The following is a 20534-nucleotide window of genomic DNA, read 5'->3' as shown; positions in this document are numbered from 1 at the left end:
CCAAAATACATGAGGTTAAACATACCATGTGATCAAGATTGGCCCAAGACTGGTTTAGACCTTTTAGAGTTTCCATAATAACAGAGCTGGCCTCTCCTTTCTTATCCTGAATTAATAAGGATCCTTTCTCATCAGCCTTCTCCAGATCCTTCTCTTTCTCCTTTACCAGCACTTCCATTTCCTAGCACACACCAACACAGTTAGATCAATCTTTAAAACAACAAATTACATAGAATATTTCCGGATTATCTATGTAATCTTTACTTGTGAATCCATATAGTGTACTGTGTGGAGCCTAACAACTAGGGTGCAGTACGTACCTGACAATCTTTGAGTGCATTCTGGGCTGAGGAAACATCTTCAATCCTGTGCTTCTTTTTGAGTTTCTCTTCTTGTACACCAAACCAGGTCTTCAAGGTCTGAACCACGTTCTCATACTCTAACCAGCTTTCAAGCAGACCCTCTAAAACCTGAATCTGTGAAACAGACACCAGTTTGATATATGATAAGCATTAAAGATAAATAAATGTCACAGTCCACTTGTAAAAACACTTGGTATTTAGCATTATTTTTTATTCGTTTTTTTTTAATTATTTTTTGTTTTTTAATTATAAATGATGTTATCATAACAAAAATTGATATTATTATCGAAAAAAATAGTGGTATTGAATTCCAGTCTTAGCATTTGATTTGTCTTAGCATTTGACAACGCTTCCCCACCAAACACAAAAATTTCCATTATTTACGATACAAAGCTTCCCTGCCAATCGCAGAATTTTCTGGTATTCACAAGACAACGCTTCCCCACTAATCACGGAATTTTTCCATTATTTACGAGACAACGCTTACCCGCCCAACACAAATTTTTCCGTTATTTCTGAGACAATGTTTTCCCGCCAAACATGGAAATGTTCATTATTTTTGAGACACCGCTTCCCTGCCAATCAAGGAATTTTCCGTTATTGATCAGACAATGCTTCCTCGCCAATCACAGAATTTTCCGTTATTTATCAGACACCGCTTCCACCGAACTAGGAAATTTCCATTATTTATGAGACACGGTTCCCTGCCAAACATGAAACTTTCCGTTATTTATGAGACAACCCTTTTCTGCCAAACACAGAAATTTTCATTATTTATGATATAACGCTTCCCCACCAAACATGGAATTTTCAGTATTTTCATTTTTTCACTGTTATACTGTAGGGGGCGCTATTACACATCTCCTGAATGTGTCCAGAATCTCCTGATTAAAAACACAGAAACGAGCAATCTCATACAGTATATAAGCAGAGGTATTTGAAAAATAATTCTATCATCAACAATAAACAGAATCAAAATGAAAACTGCTGAATGTTGCAGAGTGAAATGTCAACTCAGGAAGTGGTAAAGCACTGTGAAGCTTTGGCGGTTGCTAATGGAAGCAATCTACTGCATCTATGTTTGATCATCATACTGAATACAGTCCAGATGTAGTCATTGATAAAACTGCGATTTTCTTTTTGCTCAAAATGTTGCTTTTTTTATGAAACTTACGTCCATTCAAGTGTTGGTAAAAAAAGAACACTTGAAGCTAGAATAAAACAGATTTTTTTTTGTTTAATAGTAGAGGCTCTGTTCTTTATTTTGATGTATTGCATTTTCAGATGTTCCCACAACAAAATATGACAGTGGCTAGCAACTTTTTTTCAAAAACACTGGCGGGGAAAGAGTTAACACCCACAGCACTGGAGCTGCATGAACTGCAAAAAAACTTCACGATCCATGTTTTCCTGTACAATTTGAGAATTTTCTACATTTATGTCTAACCTTCTCTGTAACGAGTCCCTGAAGTATCTGCCAGCGGCGATTCATGGCCCCAAAGACGCTCAGCAAAGTCTGTTTTGTCACTGCGCTTCCCCTCTACATCATGACTGCTGATTTGCAGAACTGACTGATTCACAAAATCCACCGTCAGCTGCTTACAGGACAGGTCAATCCGAAAACCCTGTTGAAAGGGGTAAATAAAGAAAAAGAAAGATTTGATGTCTTGAGTATGGAGTACAAAATGGCTAATGATATGTTCTATTATTTTAAAAGTCTTAAAGACTTTTTGCTACCTTGTATTTCTGAAGGTACATCTGCACAGCCTCAGATCCAACTGCCCCCATGATTTTCTGCTGATCTTCTTGGATAATATTCTCCATGAGGGATATCCAGCTCATTAGCTCAGTTATTGCATGACGGGATGGCAGCTTCTCCATCTGCAGCTATTGATAACAATATGAATACTACGATCAGCATACACATGTGAGCCTGTTCATTATCTACATACTGTTATTATAAGATGAGGCAGTGCAATATGTCCTACTCAACATACCTGGTGTAGTTTCTCCTGGACCACAGGGATACGAGTGAGAAGATCAGCCCATTGCGTGTCTACTTGGGCCAAGTTTGCCCTAAGTGCTGCCGTGTCCACTTTCTTCAACCGGAGCAGCTGATTCCCCTGGCTCTGAACTGAGGCACGCAAAGAAGACTTGGCGTCCACCTCTTTGGAGAACTCCTGCGAATACAGAGCCGATGTAAAGTGTGTCTGTGAAGGTCAAGTGAGACCTAAGGGTCTTTTAGCAGGATATTTAATGCCGTTCTTACCAGGAAGGCATGAAGATGGTCTCTGACGGTCTCTAGCTCTTGAGGTACTGTAACAGACTGCGTGCTCCAGAACTCTAGACGGTCTAGTGCTGAACTAAGCCACTGGCTAAGCTCAGCCGACTCCCTCTGATACCTACAGTAAAATATGGAGACCATGCGATGTCAATAAAATGCATACATGGACGCATCCACATACAAGGTCATTTCTATCATGACAGCTCTCAGAAGATTTTAGCATGGTAATAGATATGACAATGTTAATGTATTTAGTCTTGGTGGAATAGATCTGCTACACTGCTGAATCGCTGCTGCTTTTGGTTATAGCTGCTGTTATAGATTATTGCTGCTGCAAAGCAAAGCAAGTACATACACCTATACGGTGCTGTAAATATTTAAGACACACTGCTGCTGCGCAAATAGCATATATATTAACTTGTAGCAGATCTATGCAGGTGGAGCTGGGGAGGTGGATGATTTCAAAGTATCTCTGAAAGCACACTGCGAACTGCTCTAGTGAATGCTAACCAGCATGAACCAATCAGCTTGTGCCAAGTAGTTTAACGTTGTGAATATCATCTGCTTTAACGAAACTTCATCCTGCGGCATCTACAATTTTATGACAGAACTTGGCATTTCTTTCTTTAAGGAAGTAGACAGAATCACACTGAGATCAGATCACAGACCTGATCCAGTGTTTGAGGGTAGAGTCCAGGCGGTGTAACTCTTTATTGATCTTGGTGGTGGTGCTGAGCCAGTGGTCCCCCAGTTGAGTGAGCTGAGTTTCCAGCTCCGAGCAGGACACGTGTAAAAGCAGCCTCTTTCCATCCTCTAACAACTTATACAACTGCTGCTGCCGCTCAGAGAGACTAGCTTTCAAACGCTACAGAAAGAAAGTGAGATAGTTTTAGATTGTAGATATAGATCTTGTCCACTTCCAAAATAAAAATGGACAGATAATGTACTTAACCCTTTTCATCCAAGATGTTCATGTCTTTCTTTCTTTAGCCGTAAAGAAATCATGTTTTTTGAGAGAAACATTTCAGGATTTTTCTCCATATAATGGACTGATATGGTGCCCCGATTTTGAACTTCCAAAATGCAGTTTAAATGCGGCTTCAAGCGATCCCAAATGCGGTTGTAAGGGTCTTATCTAGCGAAACGATCAGTTATTTTCATAAAAATAATACAATTTATATACTGTTTAATGTCAAACGCTCATCTTGTCTCACTCTCCCTGAACTGTTTTTTTCCCGTTCATGACAGTTAGTGTATGTCGAAAAACTCCCATCTCATGTTCTCTCTCAACTTCAAAATCGTCTTATATCGTTATTTTACCTTTTTGGTTGAAGGTGTTTTGATCTTCTTTGCATGTTAACTTTGCATAGACTGGGTTGGTACTTCTGCAGCGACGTAGGATGATTTTGAAATGATTTTTGAAGTTGAGGGAGAAAATTTGATCAAAGTTTTTCGACATACCCTAACTGTCTTGAGCCAGAATACACAGTTCATGGAGAGCAAGACAAGATGAGCGTTTGAGATTAAAAAGTATTTAAATTGTATTTTTTTAATGAAAATAACCGACTGTTTCGCTAGATAAGTCCCTTCTTCCCTTGGCTTTGTTTGAAGCCGCATTTAAATTGGAAGTTCAAAATCTGGGCACCATACCAGTCCATTATATGAAGAAAAATCCTGAAATGTTTAACTCAAAACCATAATTTCTTTACGGCTGAAGAAAAAAAGACATGAACATCTTGGATGACAAGGGGGCGAGTACATTATCTGTAAATTTTTGTTCTGGAAGTGGACTTATCCTGGTAAACTAAACACAAAACATTTCTAATGCCGTGCAAACCATGCAATATAGACACAGTATATAATGTTTGTAATGTAAAATCATTCTTGGTGTTGTATGAATACTTCAGTGTAATTGTGTCTGATACAGTGACTTGATAATATGTACCTGATACAAAGCAATTCTATCGCTCAATCTGTCCTCCGTCTCCTCCACCAGGCCTACACTGGGGATGTTGCTTTCTACTGCCTCCAGTTGTCTGTACAGGGCCTGATAGTCACCCACCAATCTGCTCCACCACTGAGGCCACAAAACAGTTATGTACTTCATCACTCTTTAATTACAATTTGCATCTTGTATGCAAATAAAGAAATGCAAATCCACACACACCTCCAGTATGCCCTCCAGCTCCACTCCTCGTTTGTGAGCCTGTTTAAGTACAGCTTGGGCCTGAGCCACGGTCTCTTCCAAGCTCTGGGCCTCCCGTTGCACCACCAACCCACTGACCTGCCTGAAGAAGGCCTGTGTCAGAACAACATGCGTCTCTAGACCCTGGAAAAACTTCTGCAGGAAGAGACAGACAACATGAGTCCACACTCATCAAAAGGGAATGAAACATCCATAAATCAATCATTTCAGAAAGTAGGTTTTGTTCTGCTTTCAATGCTGGTAGATTGGATACATCGACAAAAGAGTGACGTATAGTTAGTGTCTGGTGAGTCCAGACAAATATTTACTAAGCAAACCACAAGAACAAAAACTCTGTACCTTGTGTTTATCTAGGAGGATCTGAACTTCAATCACTGATCCCACTTTCATCTTCTGATCAGCAGCCATTTTGTCCTGGGCGGTGTCCAGCAGATCTACTAGATCTTGTAAAGCTCTCTCATACTGAGCCTTTAGAACCAAACTCTGGTTCAGCCCACTCCGCTTGGAGCCCACCATCTCCACCAGCTCTTCATAAGCATCCTGCACAGCAGAGCACAAAGTCAAGTGGAAAGTCAAATGGAAGACCTGAAATCAGTAATTGCATTTGTTGTTATTAAATTAAACAGGAGGGGAGAGACAGATGTGTTTACCTGTAGTTTCAACAGCTCTTGAGTGCAGAGCTGGTTGGGCTGCATTGTCTCTCCTCTGCTTCTCATCTCAGAAACTTTCTGTTCAAATTCCCTCAAACTGTCCTCTGCTTCTGCTAGAATCTGTTCACATTGAAATTTGGATTGATCTTATTCATAGTAAATTACCAGTTTTGCTTGTCCATGCAATTATTTCTGTCAATGTGTATCTGACCTCCATCTGTTTAGAAGCTGGCCGATCCATAGCTGCGTTCATTTTCTGCAAAAGCTGGTACTTTGAGTCACCGAGTGCAGTAAGCAACAGCCTCAACTCAGTCTGAGGAATAGACAAAGAGTTAAACACACATGTGAGAGAAAAAAAAAAAAACGGATATAAGCAACACACACCTGGAAAACAGTGAGTTCCTGCAGCTTGTCTTTCATGGTGTCACATCTCTGTTCCAGCACTGTGTCCAGCAGTTTCAGTCTCTCCTCCAAACCATCTAACACTTCCTCAACCAAAACACTTTCTCCACTTTCTCCATCCCATACCTGCTCTGTTCCTCCGACCACGTGCCGACATTTACGCACCTCCTCATTGACATTCTTTACCTCCTTACTCAAACTCTGAAGAGACGAGAACAGAGAAGAAACGGTGTCAATGTTTCTTTTAACAAAAATAGTTTAGGACTCTAGTAAAATGACTATGTCTGACCTCTAGGTGGCCCAGGTGAGTCTCTGAGTCATCAGATAGTAATATTGGGCCAGATACAAGCTCATTTTCAGCATTGTCCAGCCAGGATGAAGCTGATGAAACCGCCTCATAGAGAACTCTCTTCAAAGCATGAGCACGTTTACTGTCAGCACCACCTGTCTGTGAGGCGAGCATAAAAAAATGACTATCTGCAAATAAATCCTTATTAGTTGCTGGTGCAGTTTAACATTCTGTTCTTAAAGAACGTGTAAATAAAAATATACAGTAGCAGTACCTGAGGAAAGTCCTCCAAATCTTGGCTGAAGCCTTCAAACAGACTTCGGGGTGACAGGATATCCTGACTCAGTTGCTCTCCTCTGAAAACTCCACAGGGGCTGGATACTGGCTGGTATAGCTAAGAGATAATATATTATCATTTTAATCGTGCTCTCACAAACTATTTTAGCTCAAAATCTCAGGGGAAATGTTTTTTAAATAAAGATTGCAAGAGTTGTCAGAAGCTTCATTGTGGTGACGTTTATAGCCTACATTTGCTTTTTTCTTTTAGGTTTCAAATATCAAGATTTTCATCATTAACAAAACATGTAAGAATCATAATTTTTTGTTGGTCACAAAGCTTTCTGTTTCAATCCAAAATCCAATGGAAAAATCCTTTTGGGTTTTTGTCAAGGGCACCAGGGTGATGCTAACTTCAGAGTTTGCCTACAAAAATATGTAGTCACTGCAGAACTCTATTAGGAAGAGTGGGAAGGAATGGATCAACAATCTATCCTCAACATATCAAAAAACAAAGCTAGACTGATTATGTACCGTGCTACATGGCGTCTGCTCCATTGTGTTTAGTGACAGCTGCAGTTTGTTGTTAAGGTCTTTGCTCAGGTTCTCCCATCTGACTCTCATCTGATCATGTGTGCTCATGCTCTCAGGCCCCTGACCATCATCCCCTTCAGAAAAATCTGCAGGAGACCTACATAAGGAAGAAAGAAGCTCATTTTGAGTCTGTGCTGTACACATTTGTCCTTGTCTTTCATAAATTACAAACAGTGCGCAAGACAAAGATGCAAACATTTAGGTAATGTACAACTGTGCCGAACCTACCTATCTCCATTAGGTGTTGTTCTCTGTGAGAGAATCTCCTCTCCTCTGGATGCTACAGATTGCAGTAACTTCTTTTGTTCACCAAGCTGCTCTTCTAATTCCTGCATTATATGTAAAAGCCAATGCTGAAAAGTCTCCAAGTAGCTTCTAGCTCATAGAATTACAGAACATTTTTTTATTTAAAGGAGAAGTCCACTTCCAGAACAACAATTTACAGATAATGTACTCACCCCCTTGTCATCCAAGATGTTTGTGTCTTTCTTTCTTCAGCTGTAAAGAAATTATGGTTTTTGAGGAAAACATTTCAGGATTTTTCTCCATGTAATGGACTGATATGGTGCAGAGTTTGAACTTCCAAAATGCAGTTTAAATGCAACTTCAAACGATCCCAAATACAGTTGTAAACGATCCCAGCCAAGGATAAATAAATAAATAAAAATAAAAATAACCAATCGTTTCACTATATAAGACCCTTCTTTCTTGGCTGGGATTGTTTACAACCACATTTAAACTGCATTTTGGAAGTTCAAAATCGGGGCACCATATCAGTCCATTATATGGAGAAAAATGCTGAAATGTTTTCCTTAAAAAACACAATTTCTTTACGACTGAAGAAAGAAACACATGAACATTTTGAATGACAAGGGGGTACATCATCTGTAAATTGTTGTTCTGAAAGTGGACTTCTCCCTTAAAGACTGTATCAGTATATATTTTTCTAGTTAAGCTGATTAATATGGAATTGCTCAATAGCAGTTTGATTGTCTACCCTCTGTCTTTGCACTGTGTCTTGATGCTGTTGGTTGCGTGTGGATCGGGCCTGACTGAGCCAATCCATCATGTTAGGGCTCTGAGATAGAGACGAGTCTGATTCAATATCCTCCTGCTCCTGAAGTGAGCCCTGATAAATAAAGAGATAGAAAGTTAAAGATATTAATGTGGAAAATCGGATGGAAAATTCACTTTTACATGGTGTTTGCATATAAATGCAGTCTTATCAGTGTGTTGACACAACCATCCTACAATGATTTAAATCAATTCACTCCTTTTTTAATCCCCAAAAAACCCAAACAGTCTCAGTTATCAAGCCGTTTCCATTTTCTGAACAGTCTGACGTCATACTGCTCAGGCCCCGCCCACATTCGCTAACAGACTGTCCCGTATTAGCATATTTCCGCCTTAGCCATTTGTACACTGTCCGCCATTTTCTCCATGCTCGAGCAGCTGCAGCGACAACAGTGTCTTGAAAGCAGTGCAGGTGTTTTTGATGGTAATGTGATACCAAATACACAAAAAACTGAAGAGAGGGGAGGAGTGAGCAGTAGCTCATCATCATTTAAAGAGACATGCACTGGAACAAGCTGCAGTGAAGAGAACTGTTTTTACAAGGTAAAAAGGGTGTTGTTTTACACAACCATTGAGGAATTTTACACAAAGTATTCTTTTAATTTTTAAATTATAAGAACTATATATTAAACACATTAAAAATTGGTAAAATCTGACGAAAATTATAAAATCAGGTAAAACCTGGTAAAATAAATTTATAGAAAATGCCCTACGAATGAAACTAGATACATGCAATTTCTTGGAAACACACACACACAAACACACACTCTTTAAGTGTTAAACTTCTTTTCAGTAAGTAGAGGTTAAAGGTCAATCATGGCTGACAATAGGAGATGGACCCAAATCAGACTTTTCATGTCACCAACATGTCTCATTTAAAAGTGCTGGGCGAAAATTCCAGACTTGCCCCACAATTTGTAAAAGGTCTTTGTTTGGAAGTTGCTGGAGAGCAATGGAACATCTTTCACAACAATGAATAGCGCTTGACATTCTTCTGTCCTGCCGTCCACAAAGCAGCCATTGAGGCGGGGATGTGTTTTTTAGTGTTTTTAGTGGTGTGTGTGCAAATGTACTGAACAATGTCAGTAACGGCCAATTGTTCATATACTAAATATTTGAACCCTTGGCATTTTCTGTTATATTACTAAATTATAGTTCATGGGTGGCTATCCCGAATGTTACATTGAAGGGTTGAAGTGGTATTCCTCACCTGGATGTGGGTCTGTTTGTCTTGGAGGATGCGCTGTAACTCCAGCAGACTGGATTTGAGGCTGTGCAGTTTGACGGAAAGCTGCTCAGCGTCACCTCGTGTGCCGGCCTTTCCCTCCATCAGCAAACTCTCACTGTGCACTGACAGCTCGGACAAACACAGCACCTTCTGCTCGATCTCCAATAACATGTTCTAGACCAGGAACAAAACATCAGAAGACTAAACTGCTTTGATCGGTCAGATATGATTCAGCAGTTTAAACCATACTTTAGGTGCCATTAATAATACATTAAACACTTTTAAATAACACTTAATTACATTAAATGAACATTAATGACATTAAAAGAACACAATCAGGATTTGGGTTTGGTTAGCCTACTCTTGTTTGATTTCAGAAACGTCAAAATTCTCTTTCCTTCTCATCTCTTTCCTTTTCTTTCATCGTTGTATCATCGTAAATACAAACAAAACTTTCAGATGAGTTTACCATTAAGATAAAAATATGGTTAAAAAACTAAGTTCACTGTAACTAAATGGATTTGTTTGTTTTCATATATTCGGTAACATGTAAAAACACATAAGAGTAACTGAAAAAGGAGACGTGTGTATGCAGTGACTGATAATCTTCTTAAGCTGCTTAGCCTAGTCTTTAGACATCTAGTTTTTTACCATACTACATGCACACTAGTCCAGAGCAGTTAACGTTCTACTAAGAAAGAAAAGAATCAATACATTTTTCTAAATTTTGTGGTAGGCCTGCAGAGTAGCTGAAACTGAATGCTGGTGGAGAGCCAGTGGCATTCACTGAGGAATGAGCAAACACTAACAGCAGTAAGTTAAAGGTCAGGGCCACCCTGAATTCTCAAAAAGAATTTAACTCTCAGGTTAAAGGTTAACTTGATCCCCACAGCCGTTTAATCAAAACACAAAAGACACACACGTGTGTGTATGCCTCTGTGTCTCCTTGAAGAAATGCAGACATGCACTGTGGGACGTCCCATGACTGCAGGGAAGAAGAAGCCCCTAATCCTAATGACCAACAGAACGGGACAAAACCCACACAGCTAATCAGATTTACTTGCGGCCCACTCTAGTGACTCCAGACATGATCAGCCACCAGAATCCAATGAATTGTCTGTTTACATGCCACTGAAAATCTAGCATGGTTTTAAATACTTTAGCATCTGCTAAAAACTGAGGACTGGCTCTTCAAAATAAAGTGCTTTGAAACTATTCAACTATTCAACTGGATATCTAAAACAAAATTTGCATTGAAAAATCACTACAGTGCAGATTAACCAAAAAAAAATCTGTATTTTATTACTTACTAGTTTATTGATAAACTTGTTTCTTTGCAATGGACATGATTGTTAAGACACTCATGTTATGGACCGATATTTTTAAGAATATTGTGGCATGAATATTCTCTTACATTTCCCAGCACTAGTCTCTTACCTGGCAGTCAATCAGCTGTTCCTCCATGTCCATGTCTTGTGGGTGCGGCTGGAGAGGAGCTCAGAGTTGCACGTGTGCTGAGCAGCCAGTTGTCAAGCTCCTCTGCCTCACTATGGTAACGCTGCAATGCTTGTTCCTGCCTCTGTTCTTCTAACTGCTCACTTAATCGCTCCTGCAGAACAGAGAAAAATCAGGTCTCTATCCTGTCAAACTTAATCCTTTTTTAACTTTCACTCACATTTTTTGTTTTGACAACAAGTACAGTATATCAAAAGGGTATATAATAAGTTAATAAGAGTCTTCTTGAGCCTAAAAAGTCAGTATATGGTTAGCAAAGCTTTCTAATCATATTTTAAAGGTCAATTGAAGTGCTTTGAAACATGCAGCATTATTCTGTGTTGACATCATTTGAACTAAAACAGTAAGACATATCAAGTAGTCCCGCCCACTTTTTTAAACAGCCAATAGCGTTTTGTTTATATCACAGCTTAGGCCAGAAAATACTAATTCAGCTGTGGCTTCAGCGTCTATTTATAGTGTAGGGGGTGGGACACTTTGGATTTCAGATAGCATTCGATTGGACAGAAAGTTTGTAAGTCTGTAAGTTTTAAACGCTTATATCTTTTAAATGTGAATTTTGTTGTTGTTTTGCAGCACGCTAGCTTACAGATAACCTTAAGGCTAACATATTCATACTAAAAGCCAAAAAACTTCAATTTTGATTTCATGAGAACTTTAAAGCAGACAAATCTCATAGAATTGTCACTGTAGCAAAATAAGTGTGATACCACCATTCTTTCTTTTTAATTAAAGGAGAAGTCCACTTCCAGAACAAAAATGTAAAGATTATTTACTCACTCTCTTATCATCTAAAATGTTGATGTCTTTCTTTCTTCAGTCGTGAAGAAATTGTGTTTTTTAAGGGAAACATTTCAGAAATGTTCTCAGTATAGTGGTCTTCTATGGTGCCCACGAGTTTAAACCTCCAAAATGCAGTTTAAATGCAGCTTCAAAGGTCTCCAAATGATCACACTCAAGGAAGAAGGGTCTTATTTAGCGAATCTTGTCTAGCTCTGCGTGTGCTCTGTGTAATGGATGATTTTAAATTTGGAGAAGAAAATGAGATGGGAGTTTTTCGACATAACTGTCATGAACCGGAATAGAGCGCAGAGCACATGCAGAGCTAGACAAGACGAGCATTTACGGTTAAAAAAAGCAGATTTTTTTGGGAAAAAAAAAAAAATTTAAACTGCATTTTGGAAGTTCTTGCAGGCACCATAGAAGTCCACTATATGGAAAACACTCCTGAAATGTTTTCCTAAAAAAAAACATTTCTTTATGACTGAAGAAAGAAAGACATGAACATCTTGGATAACAAGGGTGTGAGTAAATGATCTGTAAATTTTTGTTCTGAAAGTGAACTTCTCCTTTAAGGTTCCTGGGAGTTAGTTTAGGCTTGTCTGTCATTTGGTTTATAATCTGCAATTAGTGGTTTTAAGTAGAGAGATATCCTGAAAGTTAAACCAAAAGACCAAAAGAAATACTAGGACACACACAACAATTTGAAATGACCAGTATCTGCTAAACAACAACATGCCAAATCTTTTTTTTGCTACTATTTATCAGCCATCTTCATTTCTCTGCATGCTATAATTCCTGCTCACCTCCAGAAGTTGGCGCTTTCCGGAGGCCTTCATGTGGATGGTGGCCATGCGCTCTCCTAGCACAGTGAGGGTTGACTGCAGGGCCAGCTGGTCTCCGGCATCTGCCTCCAAACTGTCCTCATCCAACTGTAGCTCTTCGGAGAAGCAGGCCTGCAGTGCACTGATCTCATCCTGGAGCATTAGGATCTCATCCATCAGAGCCTGAAGAACAACCATCAATCAGGAAATTTCTTTAATTCAATTCTGGTTTCATTACCAAGTTAATTTGCTCTAGTAAATCTACATTAAATGCTAAAAGGAAGATACTACTAGATAAGAGATTAGTTTTAGACACAGGAGAAGTTGGTAATCTAGAAGGTAACCCTGTACACTGCCTTGTATCGCTAGTCCAGCTGTAGGCTTGTGTTTTTGTGATCTAGCTTTAGTGCGGTCATCTTGCTTCATCTGATCCTCTGTCTCTCTCACCTGGTGGGCGGCCATCTGGCTTTCAGGACTCTTGCTTGGCTCTAAGCCTTCGTTCAGTGCGGTCTCAATGGACTCCATCTTTGTGGAGACCGATTGCAAGGTCTCCTGATAGTGCTGCTGCCTCTCCAGAGCTTCATATAGGCTTTTCTGCTTCTCACTGATCTGTAAAGAAATATATGTTAACCAACATAAAAAGCAATTTCGTAAAGTTTTGTAAAGCGAGAAGAACCTACGGATATTTACCACATTCTTCAAAGTCTCCCATGAGCGCTGTAGGTCGTCCAGGTTAGCTGAAGCAGCTGACTCCATGGAGGGGTCATACAGCTCCTGTAGTGGGGCTCTGCTTAAAGGAGCTCGCCCTGAACCCTACAAAAGACGTTATATCATGAGTGTGTGCATGCACGCATGCATAAATAATAAACTAAATTGTGCTGGTCCTCTTAAAATATAACAAAACAGTAGTGATACTACAGGTTTCAGCCTGAATGTTTCAGATGTTGCACTCGTACCCAGTAACATGATTACACCAAATGACTAACCACGTGTTTGCCAGATGCTTAAACACATAAAAAATCTGCGCTAAACAAAACATCTTTGCCACTTCCCTCTGGCCATGTTTTAAATCTGTGTCAACTACAGCTCACTACGTGTACATGAACATAATGAAAGAAAAAAAAAACACGTCAGAATGAAATCAGAAATAGTTTTATATTGCTCAGGCACCAGTCATTGGAATCAACAAGCTTTTTTTCAAATACACTTAGTAGTGTACAAATGTTTTCAATAGATCCAAAAACATTAATTACACTTCTATTCAAAAGTTTGAGGTCAGTAAGATTTTTTTCCAATTTAAAAAAAAATGCTGTTCTTTTTAACTTCCTGTAAAAATATGTATCACTGTTTCCATATTAAGCAGCACAACTGTTTTCAACAGTGACAATAAGAAGCGCTTCTTTAGAACCAAATCAGCATATTCAAATGATTTCTGAAGGATCATGTGACACTAAAGACTAGAGTAATGGCTGCTGTGAAATAAACAGTTATTTTAAATTGTAAAAATACTTCACAATAAAAGTTTTTACTGCAACCCCAAACTGTTGAACCGTGATGTATATGTTATATAGTATAATATACATAATCTATTCTTTAGAAATTTCCATGACCTTTAGGATAGATGAAATCCGAAGCGTGCAATTTCTACTAGTGGAACAAAGTAAAAAAGGCAAAAAAAAAAATAGTAACTACCATCTACCATTGGTTGGACAAACAAATACTGGCATCTTGCCCTAAGTTCATTTCCTAATTCGGTGCCGCTGTATCGGGCTGGTTGAAAAGAAGAGTCACAGTGTTTACACTTCAAGGAAATCATCAAACAGATGTCTTACTTGTATGAACTGTATCTGCATATTAAGGTGAGAAAGAAGATATTATTAAAGATATAGTTCACCCAAAAATTTGAATTCTCTCATTAATTACTCACCCTCATGTCTTTCCAAAACTGTAAGACCTTTCATCTTTCATGTTCATCTTTTATTTAATCAATTAAGATATTTTTGATGAAATCCGAGAACTTTCTGACCCTGCATAGACAGCAACACAATATGATTCGCAACGTGGTAGCTGTGTTGCTGTCTATGCGGGGTCAGAAAGCTCTCGGATTTTATAAAAAAAAAAAACTTAATTTGTGTTCCAAAGATAAATTAGTTTCTTATGGGACAACATTAGGGTTGGATAATTATTAACAGAATTTTCATTTTTGGGTAAACTATCCCTTTAAGATTAAAAAGAATTCCAGAAAAGGAAAGGGGGTTTTCAGATATTTTCAGGTTTTCCATGATTGTTGGAATTTTCAGACTAACATTTGTATCCAGAGCAGTGGCTAAGGTATGAAAGTGATTGGTTGAGTTTAAATTGAGTTGAATTAGGTTAGTGGCTGATCAGGGATAAGTTGATTAAATGTGATAAGTTTGGCAAGTCCTAGCAAGTTAGAGCCACGGGGTACCTGAGAGGTATCAGCGTTAGGCCCGGGTGAGGGCGATCTGCAGGCGGGGGGAGAGGAGACCTCGCTGTTGGTACCCTCTTCACCAGACTCCTCTGTGACCGGCGAGAGGAGAGTATGACAACGGCCTGCCGTCATCTGACCATTAAAGAGCCAAAGAGGCAGAAGAAGAAGAAAGAGAAAGAAAGATACACAAACAGTGAAACGAGAGCAAAGCACCAAACGAAGAAGAAAACCAGAGGAAGAATATTAGGGTGCTGGAAAAAGTACACTACCATTCAAGTTTGGGGCTGGTTATAATTTATAACAATCCAAAGCTGCAATTTATACAGTAAAAACAGTAATATATGACCATGGACCACAAAACCAGTCACAAGTAGCACGGGTATATTTGTAGCAATAGCCAAAAGTTCATTGCATGGATCACAAAAAAATGTATGCCAAAAAAAGCAAAAATCATGTTCTATGAAGATATTTTGTATATTTCCTACTGTAAATATATCAAAACTTAATTTCTGATTAGTAATAGGCATTGCTAAGAACTTAATTTGGACAACTTGGTGATTTTCTCAATATCTAACAGCTTTCAGATGATGTATAAATCTCAGTTTAAAAAAATTGACCCTTGTGACTGGTTTTGTGGTCCAGGGTCACATATTATTAAATATTACTGCAGTTTAAAATGTAATTTTTTCTGTGATGGCAAAGCTGAATTTTCAGCAGCCATTACTCCAGTCTTCAGTGTCAAATATGTTGATTTGTGCTCAAGAAACATTATTATTATCAAAGTTAAAAACAGCTGTGTGCTTAATACTTATGCGGAAAGCATGACACATTTTTCAGGATTCTTTGATGAACAGAAAGTTCAAAATAACAGCATTTATTAAATACTGTCACTTTACTGTCACTTTTGATCAACTGAATGCATTCTTTCTGAATAAAGGATGTAATTTCTTGACCCCAAGTTTGCAGTAGTGTATATTTCCATTAGTTTCTGACAGGATGTCCTGATTCAAGCAGAAAAGCTGAATAAGACCCTGCAAAGCAGCACCACCGAATTACAGACAGACCACATTTGTTATGAGTAGCCATGACTAAGCCCTTCATAGACCTCTCGTCATGAAAAAGGAATGAACCGGGTCAGGAAATAGGGCACAGCCTCACCGTAAAAATACAATAAGATGGCCCACAATAATGAATTGTGTTCGCATGCATAAACTAAAGTAATCTGAACCATTGCAGCGCTCCACCATTAGGCTAAATTTAGATCTAGATACAATGACTGCTGAACTACTGCAAAGCTACACGCCTTTCTCTGCAAGTCAGTAAGGACTGAGCGACGCAGCTGGAGCTAAACTGTTGGCGGTTAATGTGGAATCCGGCCCTGATGCAATGTAGGGAAACCGTACGGCCCAACTAAAGACAAACTAATGTTGACAAAGTCAAGGCTAACTAACACCCTCATCCTGTTTCCTCTTTTGGCAATAAACAACAGCAGGGATACATACAATGTAGAGGCACATACAACCCTGTGGGAGAAATAAGAGACCCATGGGATGCTCGTCTGCAGTGAAATGAAAAAGAGCACCCAGCGCACCCCGCCCAGCCCTAACATGTGTAAGTGTAAATCACTCACCATGACAACAGAGGGGTGTGCTGGAGGGTGTTTGGGCATCTCTTCCTCCTCATCCTCCAGCTCTTCTAAGCCGTCGGAGAGTCCATCGACCTCGCTGACTGTCAGAAGCATGGTAGCATGTTTGGCTTTCAGAGTCAACATCTTACACTTGGAGTTCAAGGCCGAGATCTGCTCCTGGTATCCTTTTATCTTCAAGGCCAGCTCCTGTCACAATGACACATTACATTATTATTCCACCGTGGCTGGTTTAAGTCCAAATACATGCGTCCTGGATTAAGTCCCATAGATGAAAAGTGAAACGGGGGTTAATGCAGAGAGCGGCACCGGCGAGCTGAGCTGAGCTGAGAAATTCCCCCTCTCTGTCTGTTTGCAGTAAGAAAAAACAGCACAGACGAGCAATCGCTCAGTCAGTGGCATTTTGAGCTTGTAGCCAATCAGAGCGCTGTGGGAGAAGGCGACAAGCCAAGCCTTCGGGCAACAACGAACGTGATTGGCACAGAGCTCGGCCAACTGGAGAGAGTGGGAGGGGAGTAGAGCGAGGAAGAACACTCCCTCCCCCAAACCGGCCAACTCACACTCATACACACACAAAGACCTCGGGAACAGGAAATGAGCTCAGTAAGAGGGGCTATCCCCCCCCTCCTGTTTACTTCTTTTTCTTCCTTCCCTTCACTTCCTCTCTTTCCACCAATCCCGAGGCTGTTTTCCTGACAAACAAAAGAACTGGGCGCGAGCGTGAGACTGAGAGGGGAGGAAGGAGGCTCACATTACAGATTTTGTACGGCCTGTGGAGTCATGCTCCTGACCTTTACTCTCTCTAACTGTCATTCCTTCGCAAACACACACAGACAGGCCAGTCTCTGGTAATGAGGTCATGTGGGAGAAAGCTGCAGCTGCAGTACTCGGCTCTGCAGAGGAAAATAACCCTGGGTGATAAAGCCACAGCTGCCACCACAACTGAAGTAATATGCACTAATAAAACACAAGGATGTAAGATTCAGTACAGGTTTATGTTTATTTTTATCTGGTCAGGGCTCTACGCTTACAGCATAGTCAAAATTTCAAGAGCACCTTCTAATCAATTATCAAAAATATTATCAAAAATTAGCCTTCCCATTACAAGGTGATATTTGACTCCTTAAAGTGATTTACAGGGGCATTTTGTTTTTACTATTTTTCTAACTTTATAAAAACTTATAAATGTCATCTTCTATGTCAAAAAAAAAAAAAAAAAAAAAAAAAAAATATATATATATATATATTAAGCTTTTTATTAGATCAAATGGCTTGTAGGTGTATTTTCATGTTTAATGAGGCTCAGAGTGCAATCAAATTCATTAATTCATGTTGAGAATTATGTTTTAAATATGAGATTTTGAATACAGAAATATTAAATTATTTAAATAACTGAAAAGATGCTTTAAAAATGAAACTAAATCTACCAGTAGGTGGCAGCAAAGTCACTGATTTTAATTAATGAATCATTCATTCATTTGATTCGTTCGAACGGCTGATTCATTCAGGAATAAAGCAAGTGACTGTCTTTATGAATGGGAAATTGAATCATTGACTCACTAGATTTGTTTAAAAACGCATGTTTGTTCGTAAACGTAACACCGCTGTGTTTGAATGGAGATGTGCAGCGGCTCAGTTGTGACTTGTTTCAGACTATTCTGATGACGAAATAGAGCAAAATCAGACAATAGTGTTATAGTCACAAAAATCAAATATCTCATTTACAAATATCTCAAATCAATATCTCATTTACAAACTCCCTTAAAAATCATTGCGATCTCACAAAGTTCCATTATAATCAACGAAGCTTTCTACACTGTACAATGAATCTCTATTTACACTCTTGCTACACTTTGTTTCTGAACAGATTTGTGAGATACGTCTGTGATACATTATTCAACGTTGCAAAAACATGTTGAAAGCTTTAAAGCTCCCCTCAGCGCAAACACAAATATGCTGATCAGGTCAGTCGCACTGGTGCTACTAAATATTTTTTCATAGTCGCACGCAGTAGTATTCGCTTTGTAGAGCCCTGCAGGTGTGTCTAAACTGGTCCTTGCCTTTAGAGCTGCACTATTGAAATATTTCACTGTAAAAAAAAGCTGTAATTTTATGTCACAGAACAACTGTAAAATGTAACAATTATATGGCGGTAAACCATTATGATGGATCGTGCAGCCCTACTTGGCCCTTCATGTGTGTGAATGTATTTGTGTTTACAAATGAAAAGAAACAGGTCAAAAGTGCGTGAGAGAAAGAAAAAAATTTGATGTTACTCAGGACAAAACAAACGGAGTTCAAAGATCGAAGAACTACCTTTACACCCATTGAGAACATGTTAGGAATTTATGGCCTGACTCATTCCAGCCGAATGTAGGTCGACTAGCCAAGCAATACAGTGAGTGATTGCTTAGACAACACGTTTGCAATGAACCGTGAGACTAACTAACTGATGCACCAAGCAGGAATGATCATAACAGATACCACTGCTTATTTAAAGAAACAGTGTTTTAAAAAATCACATTTTAGTGAAAATATAAACGTTTGAAAGAAGGATGTCCTTCCTCACCTCATGATGTTGTATCTGTGTTTGAAGCTCCTGTATGTTTCCTGTGGCAACAGGGCGGTCCTGAATAACACGGTGTGCTTCTTCAATAAGTCTCTGTAGGTTCTTGACTTCCTGTTCGTACTGCTCATACTGCACCATGGCCTCCTGGGGGAATGTGAAGAGAGATGCTAAATGAGCCATTAAAACCACGAGCCCAGATGAATCCGTGAATGAACGTGCTATCTGTGAAGTTACACTGAAGAAGGCATTTTTTACAATGTTCAATTTTACATTTTTTATTTATAATGTCAGTAGCTTAAAGGTAAGCTGTACCTTTAAGTCTTGTACAACAACCCCTAGTGAAAATGCTTTTTAAAATTCTTTTTTTTCTACATATCAGCATAAACGTTTAAGAATATGTTGCAATCTGTGTGTAGATACCTGTAGTATATTGCACTGTTGAATGGTATTGTGTTGGAGTTGGCTGCTCTCTTGCTGCAGACTCTGTGCAGTAACACATAGCGGTAATGCTGCAATAACATCCTCTGGCAGCCGGAGGGCACTCTGACACATCTGCATAGCCTGTACCTGCTGCTTGAGACCCTCCATGTCTGATAACAGGAGCTGAGTGACAAATATTCAACATTAGTTTGATGGTATCGGTGATAAAATCGGCATGTGATTTTCTGGTCAGTACACAAAAGATAGATTTTTCATTATTTTTTAATTCCTTCGGTAGCACTTAAGTACTTCGGTTTTGTTATATGTCTTGAAAAATATATATATATAAAAAAAAATATATATATATATATATATATACAAATATATATAAGAAAAAAATATTTAATATTTAAAAAAAAACTAAAAATAACTAGGAAAAAATAAAATAACTAATAAGACAATTCGGTAACACTTTATTTTAAGGTGTCCTAGTTACACGTTACATGTACTTACTATTGTAATAACAATTAATTATGTGTAATTACATGTAAGTAACCCTAAGCCAAACCCTAATTCCAACCCTAACAGTAAGTACATGTAGTTAATTAATATTACTCATTACAAGTAATGCAAGTTACGTAATCAGATGACTTTTTTTCAAGTAACTAATAAAGTAATGCATTACAAGAAAGTTACTTTTTCAAATAAGTAATGTCAGTTACTAGGACAGCTCTCCTGCTCTTGTGCGTTGTGTGCACGGTGTAAACATGTTTACTTAAGTTCTAGACTAAATGTGACTAGATTTACAAATTTCACTTGTACAGATTCAATATTCCTCAAAATGAATAAAAACTATGAAATGCAAACTCAGAATATGACTCAAACCTGCAATAATTAAATATTAACAAATATCCTTGTATTTTATCCCATTTTATTCACCAGTGTCTTTGCTGCTGTCTTTTGA

At 38.7% G+C, this 20534-nt stretch overlaps 1 protein-coding gene across 1 annotated transcript in view; it reads right to left on the bottom strand.

Annotated features, from left to right (window-relative positions):
• The window catches only part of syne1a (spectrin repeat containing, nuclear envelope 1a), a 151137-nt gene that overhangs the window by 29840 nt on the left and 100763 nt on the right, over positions 1-20534 (bottom strand). The window contains 29 exon segments of the mRNA XM_051139300.1: positions 26-181; positions 321-476; positions 1810-1860; positions 1862-1987; positions 2100-2249; positions 2360-2542; positions 2632-2764; positions 3315-3511; positions 4592-4723; positions 4814-4987; positions 5192-5392; positions 5503-5622; positions 5714-5815; positions 5887-6105; positions 6194-6352; positions 6468-6587; positions 7004-7160; positions 7292-7392; positions 8061-8192; positions 9348-9539; positions 10803-10853; positions 10855-10974; positions 12467-12667; positions 12932-13093; positions 13175-13297; positions 14934-15068; positions 16567-16770; positions 19151-19294; positions 19571-19753. Coding sequence (XP_050995257.1) covers positions 26-181; positions 321-476; positions 1810-1860; positions 1862-1987; positions 2100-2249; positions 2360-2542; positions 2632-2764; positions 3315-3511; positions 4592-4723; positions 4814-4987; positions 5192-5392; positions 5503-5622; positions 5714-5815; positions 5887-6105; positions 6194-6352; positions 6468-6587; positions 7004-7160; positions 7292-7392; positions 8061-8192; positions 9348-9539; positions 10803-10853; positions 10855-10974; positions 12467-12667; positions 12932-13093; positions 13175-13297; positions 14934-15068; positions 16567-16770; positions 19151-19294; positions 19571-19753 — 4284 coding nt within the window.

Source organism: Labeo rohita, chromosome 20 (assembly GCF_022985175.1).
Source record: "Labeo rohita strain BAU-BD-2019 chromosome 20, IGBB_LRoh.1.0, whole genome shotgun sequence".
Taxonomy (NCBI): Eukaryota; Metazoa; Chordata; class Actinopteri; order Cypriniformes; family Cyprinidae; genus Labeo; species Labeo rohita.
Note: the sequence above shows the minus strand (reverse complement) of the source record. Positions and strands in the feature narration are given on the sequence as shown.